General features: G+C 35.8%; 1 protein-coding gene across 1 annotated transcript in view; it reads right to left on the reverse strand.

Moving 5' to 3' along the window:
• The window catches only part of COL25A1 (collagen type XXV alpha 1 chain), a 485787-nt gene that overhangs the window by 138843 nt on the left and 325190 nt on the right, over window positions 1-21754 (reverse strand). The window contains 2 exon segments of the mRNA XM_090267359.1: window positions 2119-2145; window positions 2242-2268. Of these exon segments, the coding sequence (XP_090123485.1) occupies window positions 2119-2145; window positions 2242-2268 (54 nt within the window).

The following is a 21754-nucleotide window of genomic DNA, read 5'->3' on the forward strand; positions in this document are numbered from 1 at the left end:
TGTTTTTAATTTAATCTTTATTGTATTTTTTTCCCAAGGTATTTACATTTTAGAAAAAGAGACTGTCAATATCAGCTGGAATAGTGTACCTATAGAAGATGTGGGTGAAATTAGTTTTCATTAAATTGAAGACCTTTCCAGTTCTAACTTACTTTTATTTATCTGGAAATATAACACATTCATTTTATTATCTTGATATAATAAATTTCCTAATAAGAGCTAATACTATCTTACTAGGAAGGACTGTTTATAAAATCTAAGAGCACTGCATGTGATCTCACTTGTCTCTAAATTAAGAGTCTGAAACAAGACAGGCAATTCAGTAGGTTCTCATTCTCTTCCTTGTATACTTATAGAACATTTAGAGTTTTGCCCATGAAGATTTATCCTGCATTGTTAATTCAATCTAAATTCCTTTAGTACAACACAAAATTCAGGGGAAAATGGGATCATTTTTTGCCACTTTGCACCTGAAATGCTGAATGGTCCCTGAATTGTGTGTAACTTGGCCTCAATCAGTGTGAAAACTGGCTGAAATCTATATGAAAGGCAGTCTGGGTTCGTCAAAGTAGTTCGTGAACTTTGGCCAAACTTCCAAGAAACCTGGTCCAAGTCTTCGTTTGTACTGCAACATGAAACCAGGTGAATTTCACATGGTTTCAGGTTTCATCTTGAAAATTTGGCCTAGCTTTATAATCAATCATCACTTTTTAGAACGATGAAAGCCAATGCACCTTTTTGAAAATGAGGACTGCATGCATACTGATGACAGCTACACTGTGACCCACCCCTTCACTTCCTTTGCCAAAAGAAGATTTCTCAGAATGGAAACAGTCTCCCTCTTACCTGGAAAGGGCAAGTTGAGTGATTTTGATATTGTGTGTAGAAAGAAATGGTATTCAATACATGGAGACATGCCATGTGAAATAATCACCACATACAGAACAAGCAGCTATATGCTAATCATTTAAGGTTATGAGAATTTTAGTCCATTCACATCCATGACATATATCATGATGTCTAATTTCCTTGACCATAAAGTGAGCTTTTACCTTGAAGCCAGTCATCAGCTAGAATAACTGCCATGAGAAACGAAATGCTCCAAGGCATATTCATTTCTCTATGAAAAATAGCAAGGAAAGTAAATCATAGCATAACTTTCATCTAGTTCAATATGCATCAGGAGATAAGACTACAAACTTTGCAAATTTGCATTAACTGCATCTTGTGCAATAAAACCTCTTCTGTAGTATACATGAATTCAATAATTAAGTACAGTGACAAAAACTCTAACACAATTGTGTTTTCAACCTGCAAGATTTAAATGTGCTTTTTCACTGTAAAAAAAATGACTCTCTTCAACCAAATACTCACTTTTGTGCTTAGTGACATGAGAAAATTGAGAGGTATGTCTGTATGGAGCCACTACATCATTGGAACAGTATGTCTGAACATTTGGGTAATAAGGCACAGATGTGGAGCAGAGGACTTGGCACTACCAAGGTAACAACAATGCACTCACCATAGTGTTTAATGGTTAAAAGAGCCACATTTGAGAAGAATAAAAGAATGCCCCTCCTCCCTGAATGCTAAATTATATTACACCTTTTGTCTGCTTAAAAATTTATTAAAAATAAGAAATTCAAATAAGCATTATTCAAACATGGTGAAGAATAAAAATATAAAAAGCATTAATATTTTCATCTATAATATATCATATTTATGCAATAGCACATAAAGTATAACTGCAGAAAAAAAGCCAAATTCAATAGGAATTCACATGGTCTTTATGTTGCAAAACACTGCATGCAATGATAAAGGACCCAGCAGCCACTGGAAAGGTGGTGGTGTTGACTTTTACTAGCAATTCTGGCCCTTAATCAGTAGGGGTAACTACTGTAGAGTGTTTTGTTTATAGTTATCAAGTACAGATAATACAACAGTATATACACATTAGTTATTATTAAGGCTATTTCACCTATCAGTGGTACAGTATTTTTGCCAGCCATTACTAAGCTCTGTTATACAAAGGCACTTATGAAGCCAGGGCTACTTTCATTCAGTAAGTTTGGAGCTGAAAACTAATTTTCTGTTCAGGACTGGAAGAGTACAACTTACCCGAGGTCCCTGATCACCTTGTTCTCCCTGTAGAGTAGAAAATGAGATAATAGATAGTTTAAGCAATAAGTCTGTATGTGATGCTCATTTCCACTAACTTGTTTCTACTATTCATTTTCTTACCTTATCACCTTTTGGACCAGGAGGGCCCTGAAGAAAAAAAAAGAGAAAAAAAAACATAGTTTAAAAATAAGATTTTTAAATTATAGCTTGAAAGATGAGGAGGGTTAGTTGCAAGATTCATGCAAAGGGCAGAGAGATATAGCTGTCAATGAGGTTTTTCAAGGAATTCTGGTTCTTAGCTATAATTATAATATGGTTAGAATATAAAAATTATATATATATATGTGGTATGATGGTATATATATATATACACACAGAAAAGCATATGTCATAAGTGTATTATATACTAAATAAATTTTTACAAACTGAACACACCTATGCAAGTTGGACCAGCTAAAGAAACCAGAAACACCTATTGCGACATTTCCTCATTACTACTCTCAACCAACATTAACCACTATTTCTGAATAGGTTAGTTTAGGTACTTTATATAAATGGAATCATATACTATGTGTTTGGCCTTTTTTGCTCAATATGTATGAAATTCATGCATAATTTTCTGTGTGGTTGTAGATCATTTTTTGTTCTGCTTTATAATATCCCATTGTATGAATAAGCTGTAATTTATTTAGTTATCCTAAAGTTGATGCTCATTAGTTCCAGGAGTTTCTAGGTCCTGACTATTACAAATAGTGCTGTCATAAACATCCTTGTATGTATCTTTTGGTTAAAAATTGTATGTATTTTTTTCTTGTGTGTGTAGTAGCATTTTAGCAAGTGATATTCTTATGCATTTATTTTGGCTATATGAAGGTCTATCCAGAAAGTATCCATCCACATGCTATGAAGAATAGAGACATTTATTGAAGAAGATACAAGATACAAGAAATACTGTACATAGGACAATGAACACCTCAGTCCCCTTCAAAGTAGGCATGTTGGGACCTCACATAGTTCTCCCAATCACCAGTAGCTGCCCCTTCTTATTGTCCTGAATCTCATTGATGGTTTAAAATCTCTTCCCTCTCAAAAGTGATTTTAGTTTTGGGAAAAGCCAGAAGTCACAAAGCACCAAATCTGGCCTGTAAGGCAGCTGAGTCACTGGATGATTTGATGTTTCACCAAAAACTCTGAAGGAGACTTGATGCATAAGTGAGTGTGTTGTCATGATGAAGCTGCCAATCATCAGCCCATAGCTGTGGCCATTTTCATCATATTGCATCTCTCAACCAATAACATTGAGGTAGTACTCCTTATTCATTATTTGGCCTTGAGGGGTCAAACACCTTGACAGACAACAGCTTCCCAATCAAGCAACACAGTCAACATGGTCTTGAACTTGTTGCAACTTGGCCATGCCTTCTTCAGGCATGGAGAACCAGGCGACTTCCTTTGGGATAACTGGGCCTTTGTTTCTGGATGATAGCTATGGCCCCACGATTCATCTCTGGTTATGACCTTCTTGAGGAAATCTGGTTCATTTGTAATGGTTTGAATCAAGTCTTTAACAACTACAGTATAATGTTCCTTCTGCTCTGGTAGCAGAAGCTGAGGAACAAATTTTGCCATGACACACTTCATGCCAAGAGTCTGTGTCAATATCTCAGACACAGTAGTTTTTGGAATCCTCAGATCAGCATCGAATTCTTGCACTGTCAGTTGCCAATCTTGGTTGACTGCAGCCCATATGCGTTCAACATTCTCAGGTGTTTTCCTTGCGGGAGGCCTTCCAGAATGTGGATCACTTTCAACAGATTCTTGAATATCTTTGAAGTGTTTGTGCCACACTTTTATTTGCATCGTACTCAGTGCATCGTCCCCGAAAGCCTTCTGTATCATCTGAATAGTTTCTGCAGAGGAATGTTCAAGCTTAATGCAAAATTTGATGCAGATTCATTGCTCCATTCACTGTCATTTTGAATGCCATGGTCACACAGTACACATGCTTACTCAACGGCGTCTACCACCCCCACTGACTAGTACAGTAAAGTCATCATTGTTCACACATGCGCATTCCAGTCCACTCTTTTTGGCTGCCAGGTTACATTGATGTTGCGTAAACTGTTCTCATTTTATTAACAATGGCCAGACTTTTTCCAGACTTGGTATATCTGGGATTGGAATTGTTAAATTATAGAAAATACATATGTTCAGTTTTAGAAGATACTACCAAATAGTTTTCCAATGTGGTTCTAACATTTTACACTCCCAGCAGCAATGTATGAAAACTTGTTCTCCTATATTAACACCAATACTCGGTAATTTCCATATTTTTCACTTTAGGCTTTCTGGTGGAAGGTGCGGTAGTCTCCCTCTGCATTTTAATCTGTTTCCCCAGTGATTCAGTTGAACTTCTTCTCTTAATGTAGGTATTAATCATTTTCTATTCTCTTTCAGAAAGTGTTTATATCTTTTGCCTTTTTTCTATTATTATCCTATTGCTTTGTTAGAGTTCTCTATATATTATACTTTTTCTCTATATTATATATATTTATATGGAGATGGGGTAGGGGAGGGCGAGAGAGAAAGAGAGAGCAAGAGAGTGCAAATATGTTCTCCCACTCTGTACATTGTGTTTTTATTCTCTTACAGGTGTTTTTTGATGAACAGAAGTTCTTAATTTTAATAAAACTAAATTTAACACTTTATACTTACAGTTATCTCTTTTTGTGTTCAATTTAAGAAATCTTTGCCTACTCAGAGATCATGAAGAGGTTCTATGTTTTATACTAAAAGTCAAAAGCTGTATTATTTTGTCTTTTATTTTTCTATCTGAATTCACAGAGAATTGATATTGTGCATGATATGAGGTCAAGATCAAGAGTTTTTTTTCTTCCCATGTAGATATCAAATTAACCCAACACCATTTATTGAAAATGCATATTTTCCCCATTGCAGTACAGTATTACCTTTGGCATAAATTAGATGACCACATATATGTGGACCTTCTCAGGAATTTCTGCTTTGTTGTACAGCTGTCTATTCTTGAGACAAACTGAGATTTTCTTTACCTTTGAACAGAAATACTAGCAGGGAATACTCATTCTAGAGGCACTAATACTTTTTTTACCCCCAGCTCTTAAAAATAAAGTCATGTTTCAGGATTCAACCTGAGGAATCGGAGCATTTCAGAGTTACTCTCAATTTCTCACTTCTGCCTTCAGTAGGGCTGCAAGATAAGAAGCCTAGATGGAAGGTAAAGGCAAGGATCTAGCAAAGTACACTCCTTAGGTCCCAGTGGAGATTGCTGTCACTTCAGGTGGACAGGTGGGAATGCTCTGCCTATTAAAATATCTCCTGCTAAGTATTAGTGACAGAGGAACTGTACCAAATTCTCGTTCTCAGTTGTGGCACTTCTGGTAATAGTTGTGAGGTTATCATGAAATTAATAATAAAAATAACATCATGTCTTATATTTTGTATATGTTACCATCAACAAAGAACCTGTTGCAGCATTTAACCTTCTCCCAATCCAAAGAGGAAAGTATTATATTAATACTTTTATAGATGCCTAAGATTTTTAAAAATTATCAAGTGTAGGTCTCTTGTAAGTGAGTTTAAGCTACTCTTTTGAACTTTACATGCAGTGGTTTGGGAAGCCAAGTGTTGGGACACAGCTCTAGCACTAGATTCTCAGAAAGAATGATGATCATGTGCCTGCCTTCAACAGGTGCTTTCTGAAATGCCTCCCAACTGCATTTCCCACAGCATCAGGGACACTGACCCCAAGATCTCAAGTTCAAAATGAGGGAAAGAGGAATTACAGAGTGTCAGGGAGGGGGAAAGACAAAATCTTTTTATCATTTACCCAGAAAATAATTTTGCCATTAAAAAAGGGAGGCTAGGAAAATTAATTTTTAATGTTTTCAGTAAATTTTTAATGTTTTTATTAATGTTTACATTGAATCAAGCAGTGACTGATTAATACAGTCTGTGTTGTTTACCTCTGTAAAGTTAAATTTAAGGAATTTACATGGTCATAATAAACAAACACAAAGTGTTCACTAATACTCCACACATAGAATTTTATTTTTGGTGGGCCAAAGACAGCTCAAAGAAAAGGATGAGAGGACACCTACCATCAAGTTTAAGAACAACAATGGAGATTCTCATCTTGATTTAAGTAGAATGTTGTTTAACTTTATTTTGACCTTCATACACAGTTGTTAAATACCTATAGAGAGTTTGGCAGTGTTCTAAGTACTGATGGAAAATATGGTGGGAGCAGCTGTTTAGAAAAACTAAATAGTTTGTTCTGGAAGAGCTAAATAGTCTAGCATTAGCATTAGATATTAGAATTAAGAAAAAGCAGCCCCAGGAAATTCAGCTACTATAAGGTCACTTACAATTACTGTGGACCCCCCACCCACAGCTTTCACCCCTTCCCTTCCAAAAGCTTCTCCTCTTTAAAGTTCTATTTGCTTTTTATGGGTGAAATTTCAGAGGCCACATTTCTCACGGTACCAGTTCTCTAAAATTGCTTTTTGAGGTTATAGGGTGTGTTTGAGATCAAAGCTTTTCTGAAATAATTTTACAGTGGGGAATGGAGATGAGTCTTTTTCTCAAAATCTAATTACTAATCACCAATTACCAAAGTGACATGTAGCAACTAGAACCCTTTAGACTGCTTGATAATTTGCACTCACAATTTGCATTCATGTGCTACAAAAGAGGTGTTTCTGAGCAGACAGAATGGCGTCCTGGCACATGCCAACTCAAGACAGAACCAAAGCAGAGGTCAACCTCCATTCACAGCTGTGCTGGCTGCTTTGGACACTCCAGACCCCACTTGTGCTCTTGGGATTAATGGCAGGTGTTTTTCTTCTGCTCTGAAAGAAATCCCACTCTTCTTTCTGAATTGGACCCTCCTCACTGCAAATATGGGTTGAATTTTAAGAAAAAAATGTGGACTACCTTAGTAAACACAGATAGCATTTCAAAATTTGGGAGCCATGGCTCTTCTCTAAGTTAAAACATTACAAATAATTTCATTGATTACTAACTTTTAAAATTAAAGCTGGGTCATTATTTAAGTTATTTTTGTCTTTAGAATAAAAGAAAAAAATCACTGATATTAACTAAAAAACCAGAAGCAATATAAATCAATGAAGTATTTGAATTATAGAGTATTTTTCAATGACACTTTGTTGCTTCTAACGTATTTGTTGTTCAGGTATCAGAATCAGTGACAGTTAGTAAATATTTTAAGATAAAATTTTGTTGCCAAAACATGGTTGAGATCAATGGAAAGTAAATACAGTAAAATTACTGATCATGAAAAAGTAAACAGTGAATCACAGTTTTATATATGGCTTCTTTTGGGATTCCTGTCCTTCTTCTCTGGTGTGGTATGTTGGATCAGATATTTATAATGTCCATTTAAATAAATAAAAATATTTAAAATAATCCTTTTACTTAGTTTGATGTAATAAGCTCTACTTACATAAAATTAAAAGACATTAACAGAGTTTTTATTATTAGTGCTGTTAGTAGTGGGACATTTCTCTCAGAGTGCTGTTAGGGTATTATTAACTTACTGCCAAAGAATTTAAAAATTTCAGTTGCAAACTTCAAATTAGCCCCCATTCAAGTGATTTTATGGTAATAATCCTTTTATTTGTACCAAGCCTTTAATTTAAGTCTCCCAAAATTTATTTCTCTCCGAATAACTAAGTTTTCCATGCTCCATTATCTGTTTCAATTAAATGATAAAACCAAACTAAAAATACAGTGAGTAAGAGCACAACAAATGAGATTCAGGAATATATTGCATTTCAATCTACAGAAAAGTAATTGAAATATAGCTGGAAGACAGATATATTCATAGGGGTTGGATGTCCCAATAAAAGCTTTTCATTCACTGCAACTGCAAATTTTACCTACTTTGAACTGGCAAAAGCTGAAGAGGGAATAATTTTTAAAAGATGGCAATAATAAAAACAAAATTCAATTCTGCTAAAGGTAGAAAAAAAATAGAAAAGGAGCAATCCCTGGAAATTCTTGGCAGCTAGAGCTTCTGGAATAAGAATGAGGTTATGATTTCTATCCCATAAATTGTAGGCCATTTTTATTTTTGAAAAATAACAACCTTTTTTGATTAATCTTTTCATTACTATAGAGTTATGAGAACAAGCAAGTTTCATTTTCTAAGCATTTATGGCAAACTATTAGCCAGGCAATGTGGTCAGAGTCTGGAGGAGTGACGTGCAAATATAATTATGTAGTTGAATAAACACTGTGTTGTAGAAGTACAGAGAGGAAAGAAGGTAGGCAAACTGAAGTTAAATAGATGATATTGAAATTGGCTCTTGGAATTTAGCCAGAGATAAAGCGGACTGGGAAGAAGTGAAGCAGTTCAGGCAGAAGGGAAGAACATTCACAAGTGTGAAAGGACATCATGTTATCGAGAAAGATGAGAAGTTCAGAGTGGTAAGAACCTAAGTGGTGTGGGAGTGAAGATAGGGAATACTAAGAAAGAGAGACTTGGAAAGGCTGATTAACAGTACCCAGGTCCCTGGGCCAGATGCTGTTAACAATTTAACAAGGGAGCAAGAAGATCAAGTGTGATTCATGGAACTCTGAGAGCATGGAGTGCTATTCCTAGGAAGCTGTTGCCTTGGTAAACATCTGAATTAAGATTGTCACAGTGGGAACACAGGGACAGTTCTAGATTCAGAAGATATAGCTGAGGTAGAAACAATGAAATGAGTTAACTGATTAGATGTGGGGACCATGGGCAGATTATCAACATAGTTTAAGTTCCTTCTCATTTGAAATTTCACAATTTAGTGAATTTGCAGAAAATCATTGCCCTAAGCTGTTTCAACACAGCAGCTCCAGAGCCAAGACCATTCAGAGTTTTAAGACTGCTTTTGGGGGTGTATGTCAAATCCAAACAGATTGTTGGCAGCTTGGCTGACCTAATCAGAAATAGCTGTGAGAGAGAGGGAGAGAGAAGAGAGGAGAGAGAGAAAGATAATTCCTCATCATCTTTTTTGGGTAAAAGGAGCATGGATGATAATGATATATAGCAGCCACACTGTGTGGCCACCAGGCAAAGGCCATCCTTCTATATTAACTTAGGAATAAAGTGCACCTCTATTCCATTTCCCTTCCTCTCCTTTTTAGACTGCAAACTGAAAATGGGCTTACTCTATTTTATAAGCCATAATTGCCCTTGTCTTTGAAAGATCAAGCAGACAGAGTGTGCCACTTGGCCATTCCCTAGAAGACCAGCACATCCTCAACACCCCGACAAACATTACTTTATCAATGTTCAGTCTCCCAGGAAGAAAGAAAACAGGGAATATCCAGTGTTCCTTTGCTCCAGTAGAATAGAAACCTCAATTCTACTGATCGTAAGATATCTGCCTATTCCCTGTGTCCTCAAGACCATGGTACCAATAAGATAAACACTTGTATCAGACATTCATGAGGAAATTGAATTTGGTACCATGGTGTTAGCAGCTAACTGAAACTGCACAAAATCATACTGCAAATAGTAGTAACAATGAAAAAATCTAGTGTTTACTTGAAAAAATAGGGACTCTAGCTATTTAATGTGGATCAATCTACCTTACTTCTGAATAAAGTGGTTTGTGCAGCTAGCATAGCTTCACCTCTAACTAAATGTGAACATGTGTTCTTTCAAGTATATACCTCAACCTTAAATTCATATATATAGTTTTATGCTTTACTAGAATATAATTTTCAAGGACATTTCTTTCTCAAAGCACCAATTATTTTTGTTTCATAGACTTTCAACTTTACAAATAACTTCAGTGAGTAATATGTAAATTGTAAAATTTTAATGAAAAACCTGATGTGAAATGTAGAAGTTTCTATATATAAGTATAGATCAACGTGTGTGTGTGTGTGTGTGTGCGTGCGTGTATGTGTGTGTGTGTGTATGACTGTATATGGATTCTTTTTAAATGCTTCAGAAAAAGTAAAAAATAAAATGTAAAAGTGTAGTTTGGGGGAATTTGAAAATCAAGTATATATAAAATAAAGTATGTTGGTGGTTAAGTGCTCAAGCTTTGGAGTCAAACAGATCCAGGCTGAAATCCTGGTGGGACAACCTCTGTGAACCTCAGTTTCTTCTTCTGTAAAATGGGGAAAACAATGCTTACTGTTTGGCTAAAATGAAACACCATCCATGAAGCAATCTGTAGAATGCTTGATCTACCAATGGTAGTGATTATTAAGTACACACTCAATATTTTTAATAATTTTAATATTTTAATCCCAGTAAACAACAAATTTCTTTTTCAGATACTTGACCTAAAGATGAAGAAAGTAAATACATTGATTTCTTAGACTCAAAAGGCAATATGGTGAGAAATGTGTTAGGTGGGTGGCTGAAAACAATAGAGTATATGCACATTTAATATAATTTGCCTCCACGTTCAGAAACTTTTACCAAACAAAACAATGCATAAAAAGATATTTTATTGTAGTTTTAGCCTCATTATTCAATGACTAAACAAAACTAAACTTTAGGCCCTATAACTACCTAGTCACTTCCAGAATACAGTAAATGCTCAATCAATTTTTGGCAAATTAAAACACCAGAATGAAAAGAATGCAGTAAAACTCTCAGTATTCAAAATAGCAACACATAAAGAATTATACAAGAACCAGATTCAATGTTGCTGCAGAAGAACCATGTTCATTAAAGTCTCCAGCTTTGCTAAGACAGGGTAGGGAATTATAGCCATAAATAGATTTACAGCTTCAGACTTTACACCTTTCACTCTGCACTGAAGATTAAAAGAGACCAAGCAGAAAAAGAAGTAAATATAAACAGAAATTGAAAATACCCCAAATGGCCCCACTTATTGCAAAACAAATTTTTACAGCTATTATTTTCTGGGCATTTTCTGTGATGAGAGCGTAAGTATAAGTTCTTTTGTGGTGTCACTTTGAGTCCTGAACAAGGAACTATATGTGCCCATGACCAGTCTCAAATCATAAGCAGCTGCCGTAAGGAAACCATTAGTGGGGTCTAGCACTAAAAGAAAATTTAAAAAAACCAAACATTAAAAAAGGACTCTCAAAAGTAAGACTGATGGAGCTCAATGGAGTTCAGGGCTTATAAAACAGCAGGAATCGGGACGCTCGCTCTGGCTTTCTTTTCTAACACAATACAAATTAAACACAGCCAAATTGCCACTCCTGCCAATCAAAACCAAGGGGGCCCTTCTTCCCAGCATCATTCCTTGTCTCTAAATGTTTTAAGGGGTTGCTAACACTTTTGTGTTTAACTTTGCATTTTTAACTTATTTTTAAGAGGTCAAATAAAATGAACTCCACGGTGAAAGATTTGGAATCCTAAACATTCCTTTTGTTGAAAGAAAGTATCAACTTGCTCTATAAATGCCCACAGTAGCCCCTGTGATTTCACAGCTAATGGTGTAAACTATCCCACAATACTCTCAGTGTCCTCAATATAATTAAAATGTATTCAGAGGTACACATATCTTTAAACCTTCGGTTTAATTTATAGTTGCCTATTTCAGCATGTTTCCTAAATACTGGCCCCACATCATTTTGCCCAGGCTACCTAAGAAAGCTTGAATCAGAATGTCAGTTTGATTCTTTGCTTCACTTGCCATTTCTCATGGAGCAACGTTGATTTTGAGAAGGGCAGCTGAGCATAGCGCAAGGATAAAAGCAGGGCGTCTCTGAATCTAAGAAGATATGCAGAAGGAATGAAAAAGCACTGTCAGCAGAGGTTAGGACAGCCTGAATCCCAGGGTCTGCCTATGATTCTTAAGCTTCCAATGTAAATCAGAAGCCCAGTCTCCCTCATTTTCAGCTGATGGCTAAAATAATCAAAAGTTTTTGATGTAAGCTACAACAACTCCCAGATTCTCCAACTCCAGACTTTTCTGTGTCTTCACCCTCCTTTCTCTGTGGAGTGAAGACCATATTGTACCTGTCCTACCTCTTGCCTCCTCTCCCGTCTTGCCCTGCTGTTTATCGTTTCTTTCACTCATCTCTTCCACCATTACAGTTCCCTCAGACTCTTCCCCTTGGTCTCTACCCACATTCAGTCACCTTCTCCTAGTGCCAGGGGGAAGAAATGCTCCCTTTGCCCTCTATTTCTTCATTGTTAACTCCTAACCTTATTCTTACTATTTTCACCAAACTTCCTTATAGATTGGTCATAGAAAAAAAGGAAATTGAATTTGAGAAAAGAGAAAGGAGGTAGCCAAGCAGATGTCATGTTTTTAGTCTGATTCTGGGAAAGATAAAGTAACAAGAGCTGAAATGCATATTGGTGTTGGGGGTATTTCTTTCCTTTAGGATGAAGAAAGCTAAGCTGTGAGAAAAACTGCTGAGCCAGTCCCCAGGGCCAGGAAAGGAGTTACCCTGTGCGAAACTAAAACTAAATAAATGGGAGCTTTGGGGAGGAAGGGTTGACAAAGTTCATAAATGTCAAGACTGCCCAAATTTGTGTCTAAACTCTTTGTCTTTTCACTTTACTTCCTTCATCAGCTATCAAAGAGACCCTCAAGGCTTTTAACTATTACCTGACTTATGTCCTAAATTCTTTTCCAGGCTGCGGTCCTGCATTCCCAACTGCTCACCAGATGTCTGCGCCAACGTATGCCATCATCAGCTCCATTCAGCATTCTCAAACCATGCTTCTCAATTTCGGCTCCGAGCGTGACTCCTGACTTCCCTGTTTTTGTTAAACACACTCCTCCTCCTCCAGGCCTAAACACTCAGTGTTATATATGAGTCAGTAAATGGACTCAACTGCCAAGTGCTATAGATTTAATTCTTCACAAAATCCCTTGAATCTACTTTTCCATGTTTGTTGGCTGGCACCCTTGTTCCTGGAAAACAGGACTAGTCTACAAGCCTCTCCTGGCCTTCCCTAACTACTCGATCCTACACACTTTTGTCAAATTATAGTTTCTAAAACACATTTCTGAATATATTCCCCAGCTCAGAAAAAGTCAAGGACCCATTTCCAATCCACAGTGAAAAGGTTGTTATAGAAAATGACCCTCCGTGGTTGCAAAAGCTGTGAGGTGACAGGTTGTAGGGAATCCAACCTGTCCCACTTGACCTGCCGATCAACCAAAAACACTGTGTAATCTCTTGATACAGCGAATTAGAAAGTATAACACACCTTTATAAGAGTCTTCCTAAAAGCTGAACCAGAGTCTAATCAAACTTTTACATGAAACTCTTTGTTTACAAGAAATACCGAAGAAAGGGGAACAAGTTAAGCCTCACCATGAGGAAGTCATTAGACCAGTCGAGAATGTGAGGCATTCCATATATAGGACAAATGTCCTGGAAAAATTGATGACATGAACAAAATAAAAAGATGACAAGTATAGAGTAAAAGAAATTGAAGAGTTATAACAATTAAATGCCATGTGAGCTTTGTGTCTTGATTCAAATGAGTCATCTGTAAAGAGACATCTTTGAGACAATGGGAAAATTTGAATATGACTGAGTATAAAGATATGGAGGAATTACTGTTAATTTTATTAGGGTTGATACAAAATGATGCTTATGTTTTAAAAAGGCCCTATCAGTAAGAGATTCATACTTCAGCACTTGCAGATGAAATGACAAACAAAACAAAACAAAATAAGTAAAGGAAAAGGAGTCATAAAATAAAATCAGCCATTGATAATTCTTGAAGGTAGGTGATGGGTCTAGGGCACTTTATGGTAATATTTTCTCTACATTTTAAGAATGTTTAAAATTCCTCAAAGCAATAGTCATATCATTTAAAATTTTATTTTAGATGACCATTCAGATTCCTGCCAAATAATGTGTTAACTTCTACCTATGTGCAAAGTCTTCTAAATTTGCTAACTTTCTTTCTCTGCTTCATCCCCTCCTACCCCTGCCCCGGGTCCCCATGAGGATCCTCTCCTCCAGTGAGCCTTGAGTACCAGGTGCTCTCAGAATGCCCCTCACTTTTGTCACTCTACATATCTTTGCTTATCCCATCCTTTCTGCTAAATAAATATCAATTATCATTTTGCTTGGAATAATTACAGCACATTTTTCTTGAAACCTCTTACCTGGAAACCTGAGCTATGGAGCTACTTGGGGAAAAAAAATGAACAAAGTAGAAATTTGAGTTTCTGAAAGAAATGCCAGTCTTTGCATTTAAAAGACCCATCTCCACTTTGTCGAGAATCTCACTATCATTATAGCCAGTCCCTGGTGGCTCATCTCAGTGACCTTTCTTCTCAACTTTATCTGACCCTCTTTTGGATCATTTTCCCTATTTTAAAACTCCTCAGCACCTGTGACTTTTTTATAAAACTTAGCTCACCCAACTCGATATAAGATTTATGCTTCACACTAAACTGTCAGGGCCTGAATGGGCAGGAAGAGAACTATATGGGAAAATGTAGTTAACATGACTTTGGAGGTTTTAATATGTACTAGCACATGACCTTGGGAAGATCATTTAATCTCTCTGAGCCTCGGTTTCCACATCTGTAAGATGGAACATACAATAATCATCTCATATAGGAGTTGTAGGAGTAATTAAAAGAATATATGGTCTTCCATAAATATTATTTCCCTTCCTCTCTTCTCTAATTCAAATGTCTAGCCTTGTAGCATAGGCATGTTGACTATCCAATAAATATATTAGCAGATTTTATGCAACAGAGATCTCTAGCAAGACATTCAGAGCCAAAATTAGTATTCCCTGAACAGCCTGTTGACAATCAAGAAGTCACAGATATATGTCTATATGTCCAACCTGTTTTCAATTAATGCTTATGAGGATATATTTGATTTCAGCTAAAAACTGTGTCTTTGAGTTACTACAATTTCTCATTTGTTAACTCATGATTATAGTTCACAAGAGTTAAGTCTAACAGCAAAAGGAATAAAACAACTTCACACAGTCTCTCTTGAAGATGAAATGAATTCTAGCCAATGAAAGATTTTTTTCTCATCATATCTCAAACATGGGCAGATATTTTTGACTTTGGTCTCCCTTCAGCCTTTGACTTCAAATTTTTAAAGAGTATTACTCACTTTCACTTTTCACACATTTTCAATATTGATTCACTCCTAGAACCATGGCAATACTGCTTTGTAAACCACCAGGCTACTAAAGTTACTAATTGCAAGCCCATTGGTAATAGTTCACATGTCTGGCCACTCTTCCTTAAGCTACTCTGGCAGTGCCTTTTCCTGGGTCTTCTAATCTCTGATGGGCTTTCTTCCCCGACCCCTTCCTCTTCTGTACTTCGTAATGAACCCTTCCTCCATCCATGACTTATCTTTTCCGCTACACAATCTACACACTTTCCCTGAGAATCTCACTCATTGCCATAGTTTCAGCTACTATTAGTTTCTCTACTCCATATGCAGCTGTGACTTTTCTCCAGGACGTTGCTCCTGCCCACTCTACTTTTCATCCTGGACATCTTGTCCTCATGTCAGATCATGATGCCCACCACTTAGATTTGGGTTAGTTTTCTTTGTAGTAAATTGTACATGCTCCATTAAGGGTCCTGATGGTCCCAATTGAGACTTTGTATGAATTACATAAGTAGGTTCTCCTCCAGACAGATGTAGCCCAATGCCAGAGCTCAGAGCTTGGCAAGTGAAGCAGTAGCTGGATTTCGGACTTCACCTCCTACTTGGCTGATCAGCCTTGGGCAGTGTACAACCTGAGCTAATATAAATGGTGACCCTGAGTGTACTGCAAGAAGCAACATTTCTCAGAAACTCAAAATCCCACAGTGTTCATTTTTTTCCAAATAACTCTATAGCTCATCTTGCCAGGTAAGAGGTTGCAGGGAAGGTATGCCACAACTATTCTAAGCAAAATAATAATTGATGATAGTTATTTAACTATATCAATTGAGGATGCATCACCTTTTATTGATCAACTCCATTCATTTTTATAAAGAGCAGATATTTATTTATTCATTCATTCATTTGTTCTACCCATCCACTCCCTGCCCTCCCCTTGGGCACCCATCAACTTGTTCTCTGTATATATGGATCTGTTTCTGCTTGGCTTTGTTTGTTCAATTGTTTTGTTATTTTAGATTCCACATATAAGTGAAATCATATGGTATTTGTCTTTCTCTGTCTGACTTATTTCACTTAGCATAATACCCTCTAGGTCCATTTATGTTGTCACAGATGAAAAGATTTCATTCTTTTTTATTGCTGAGTTACATTCCATTGTATATGTATGTATGTATGTATGTGTGTGTGTGTGTGTGTGTGTATCACATCTTCTTTATTCATTCATTTATTGATTGATTAGGTTGCTTCTAGGTCTTGGCTATTGCAAATAATGCTGCAATGAACACAGAGGTGCATATATCTTTTTGAATTAGTGTTTTGGATTTCTTTAGATGAATAAATATTCATAAGTGGTATTGCTGGATTGTGTAGAAGCTCTATTTTATATTTTTGGAGGAATATCCACACTATTTTCCATAGTGGGTGCACCCATTTGTGATCCTACCAAGAGTTTACGGGGTTCTCTTTTTCCCACATTCTCACCAACAATTGTTATTTGTTCATCTTTTTTATGATAGCCACTTTCACAGGTGTGAGGATATTCACATATTATATATCTAATAAGGGGTTAATATTAAAATACATAAGGAACTCATACAAATCAACATTAAAAAAAACCTCACAAACAATCCAATTTTAAAATATGGGCAGGGCACCTGAATAAACATTTCTCCAAAGAGGTCTTGCAGATGGTCAACAGACATATGAAAAGATGCTCAACATCACTAATCAACAGGAAAATGCAAATCCATTCTGCATTTTTTAATAAAAAGAATATTTACTAAATGTGAACTACTGTGACCCATTCTGCCTAAGATCTTACGAGTAGTTAACACTTAACATAATGAACATCTGAAAAGATAAATCTTAAGTATAAAGTCTCACTTCAGATTTATTAGCTTAGGAATGCAGAAGAGTCTTCTACAGTCATTGTTATGTTTAAATATGGCCTATCCAAAGAGAGAAGATAGACTAAGATGTTTCTGGAGCTACTGTTTTACCTTATAGCATTTACCTTATTTTATCTTATAGCATTCCTCCATTTTAATCTCTACACAATCCAAGAAATATATTCTATATTAAAAATGTGGTATCAATTGAATATGACTAGAGATATTTAATGAGAAAATAAATTTAGCCCATTAAGAATTTTGGTTAGGATATCAGAATTATTAAACATATATGTGAAATTATATGTATTATACATTTGAGAAAATTTATTTAAAAAAATGTAAAGTTTAAAACATTTCAAACTAAATTAATTTTACTTCATTGAAAAATATTACTAACTATGGCTCTTTGCTATCTTTAGAAATAATTAGACACACTTACAAATGTACCTGTCTTTTAATAGAGTTCTATACAATAACTATATTTATCAGTGATAATCACTTTTCATTAATTTCTTGATTTTAAGATTGAACTACTTATCTTAAATCTCTACATGCTTTGAGGCCATTATTTGATTGGATGTTAATCCAGCAGATGAAGTGCCACTATAAAGGTAACGTCTTCATGGCTCTGTCTCTGTGTGAGTGCTTATATGAGAAGATATGTGCATAAGTAGGCCTTTAACAATAACTTATGTGTACCATACACTGTTCTACATGCTTCATTAAGTCATGTATTAAATCAAACCAGCCATCCTCATTTTACACTGAAAAACCAAAGGAGGAAAATGATAACTTGCCTATAGTTATACAGTTTGTAAGTGGCAGACGAGGATTTAAACCCCTGTCTGCCCATGGAGCCACTTCTTAACTTTATTCAATGTATTCCATATGTTACTTTTCAAAACAGATCGCTAAAAGCTGACTTCTTCAATTGCTTCACTCATTTCATCATCAAATGAATATAAAATTATATTTAAATTTGAATTATTAAATATATACATTGATTCAACAAAAATGTATTGTGCATTTTCTATATATCAACACTGAGATACAAAAATAAATAAGTTCAAGAAATAATAACAGCTTCAACATTACAAATCAATGTTGAATTAACTTAATTATTAATAGAAAGCTCTGTGTTATTCACCTTTATTCAGACAGAATTAAAAGGAATATATATAATAGAAAACAAGGCAAGAAGTTGGCAATAAATATCCTTCAGTTAATTTCAGTAGAAAAGAATTGAAAGCTTTGAGAATGAAGTTATACCATTTCGGTATACAAATTACCGTGTAAAAATAAAGAAGTATGGATTCTAATAAAATAAACAAGTTATTGAGCTATGTGTATCCTTAAATATATGAGCTATTTGTAGTATAATGGAGTCTTTTATATCCTATTAACCACTTAATATCTTTAAAATATCTAAGATGTTAAGGCTTTAATAATCATTCTTTATCATCTAACCACCACATAAAATATAAAGGGAAATGATAATACATTATCAAACCTAGCATGACTGATTAATGATTATTAGCTTAATATGATAGTTCTATTAATAGTAAGCAAAATAAAGACTTTCTATACACACACACGAATACACACATACAAGAACACACAGGCTCCTGCTTTCCAAAACTGGAGAATGTAGATGTCCTCTATCTGCCCTCAAGACAGACTACATGGATCGGAAAAAAGGCTGGACTGGAACACAAACATGAAATATGGGAACTGCTAAAGTGTTAGGTTAGAAGGAGCTTAGTATATAATTAAAAACATATGAATAGAAAGTTAAATACTGCCCCCAAAATATCAGTACTGATTCCTTACAAGACACACACAGCTTGATGTACGTAAATTTTAGTAAAATGTTTTAAAATGGTAATGACAATGTCAGAACAAAAAAGCAAAAAGGAATTTGAGGGAAAAAGGCAAAGTGAGTGAATCTTCCATTTCTTTTCAAGTGCATCTAAAAATATACAAATGGAAGCCACACACCTCTGTGTGCAGTTGTCTGATGGTTGCTTGTGGTTTTCTCCTACATTTTTTTCTCACTGAGTAATACAGAATTACAACATGCATGCTGCTTTAGTACTTCAAATTCCTAAGGGAATGGTATCTCCTTTACGTTCACATGGAACTCCAATGGAGAGCTGTGAGGGGGGCTTTTAAAGTCTAAACATTTTATGCAAAAGAAATGCTCTGGTATGGCAGGGGTAACTGTCATTTAATAAAATGCTTCCACTGTTTCACTATCCTCTAATATACTGATGGAGTAATGTTGTCTGAAAAAAAGGTTTAAGTATTTTTCTAAAGCATATGAGATGAAATTCTGAGAGGGTTTAAAAAAATTGTTTCTCTGATTTTTATCAAATTATTCATCAGTGAGAGATTATTGTTTGGCAATGTGGCATTACACACAACCACTCTGAATTATCTTCAGAGCAACTGAATAAACTGCCCAAGATCACAGAACTTATTAGTGGAAGAGCTAGGATTTGAATTATGATCTGTCTGTGTCCCTCTATTTTTTAAGTGCAAATTAATATAAAAAGCTGTGCAGATAAAGTGCTGTGGGGATTTAGCAATAAGGAGAAACTACATTCAGGTAAGGGAGCATACAGACATCCTGATGGAAGAAGTAGTGGGTAAATACGAAAGGTGATCATATTTGGATGTGTGGAAACTGAATGTACCTGGAGCAAAGAAGGGAGCAGTTCTGGAGATAATACTATATTCTAAGAAAAGACAATGAAGAAAAACAGATTTAAAGGGAAAAAAGGAAATGGTTTGATTTAGTTTGGATGAAAGCACAGTGTCCAAAGAGAGCATTAATGAAAAATTAGCAGGAGACTGGGCTGAAAACACAGGCCAAAACAAAAGATTTGAATAACAGGCAAGGAACTAGATTTTATTTTACTCTAAATGGTAATTACATTGAGACTCAAAGTGCTGGGGTAAGAAAAATGATATAATCAGAACCCTGATAGAGAACCTTTATCTGGCAGATATATGGGGTAATATAGGCTGATGCTACACTTAATCCCAATTCTCAATGTCATCACATTAGAGACAGGAAAATGCTAAATGCTCATATTCCTGATTCATTTCCCTTGCAGCAATGACTGCCCAGGCAAAAGGTATGTCTTCACAGTGTGCAGAATGGCAATGGGGAAGTCAGGGTCAAAAAAATGGAAATGTAAAATCCTGTCATGTGAGCAGTGAGCTTGAGGGATGTAATTGCTCTGGTGGCCATTAGTGAGGTTGCACAGAGCATTAGCACCATGAGTCTTAACAGCTGGTGGTAGAGAGAAAAGGAAAAGGAGGACATGGGATGAAGAGAGTAACGAAGAAAGGGGATATAGGGGTGGGGAGCCAGAAAAGGACTCTGTTACTGGAACAGGGGTGCTTGGATCTTGACAGAAACCAATGATAAGAAATAAAGCATGGCACCAGGACCACACTTAGAGTGATGACACTGATCCTCAGTCACCTGCATGTTGGAAAAAGGGCTCTTTAAGTGCCTCATGTTTAGTGTCCTGACTGAACCTGGGGATTTCCCAGGTGTGGAGATGCAGGGTGGGGGTTGCAGGTGCAGTTAAAGGCATCCTCACATGGTGGGTCTGTGAGAATTGACAGGACTTCCACACTCTGCTTGACTATTAATATTAAAAGAACTATCCAAAGAACAGAGATTGAGTCTGTCTTGTGCACTATGATTTCACAGCCTTATCACTGTGAAATGATAGTGCTAAATAAATACTTGAGTAATTGAATTGAATTACGTTAATATGAATTAGCAAAGAAGGATCAGTGAGATAATTTCAATAGATTTTGTTCCACCTCCAACTAATTATTACCTCTAGTTTGAAATATAAATTCTCATCTGTCTTTTTTTTCTAATTTCCTTTCCTTCTTTCTTCTCTTACATTCTGTTGTGACTTTTTGTCTGTTAACCAACCGTTTTTTCAAGTCTCTGTGATGTTACTTAATCTATCCCACCCTTTTTCCTAAGAATTTGATTTCCTTTGTTTCAGTGGATCCACAACAACATCCTCTCCATTCATTTCCCTGCCTCTTCTCCCATCTTAACCACGGCTGCTGGAATTGCCTTTTTTTCTTTCTAATACCCTTTCACCATCTCATTTCCCTTGTCAAGACCATTTTCTCACCCATTTAGGTAAGTGCAGAGAGTCACCTCCCTTCCCCAAGGCCTATTTTTGTATGCAATTTCATTCTATCACTGCAATAGGGTTCGCTGCCATTTAGTTCTCTAGTCTTCACAACTGTTTGAAAATCGAATTTAAATCTATCTAAGCTGTCTTTAACTTTAGGAAGAGGATCAGAAGAACTGTCTTCTGATATAATAGAAATGTTTCTTTTTTATCATTGGTCTACAAGATAAAACAATATTAATCTGAAAGTCCTTGCTAAAGCAGTGTGATATCAAAGAAGCAAAATTGAGTCTTACACTCTCTAAGGAAAAGTTTTTCACCCTATAATAAATAATACTGTGAATAAATGACGTGGGAATATTCACCCTATGCAAGAAAACTCTCACAGACATAAATATCTGCACATTAATAAGTTGCCAACTATAATTCTGCCCAAACCTTTTATAAACTTGAAAAAATGTG

The sequence above is a fragment of the Furipterus horrens genome, unplaced genomic scaffold (genome assembly GCF_987537825.1).
Source record: "Furipterus horrens unplaced genomic scaffold, mFurHor1.1.pri manual_scaffold_2, whole genome shotgun sequence".
In the NCBI taxonomy this organism is placed as follows: Eukaryota; Metazoa; Chordata; class Mammalia; order Chiroptera; family Furipteridae; genus Furipterus; species Furipterus horrens.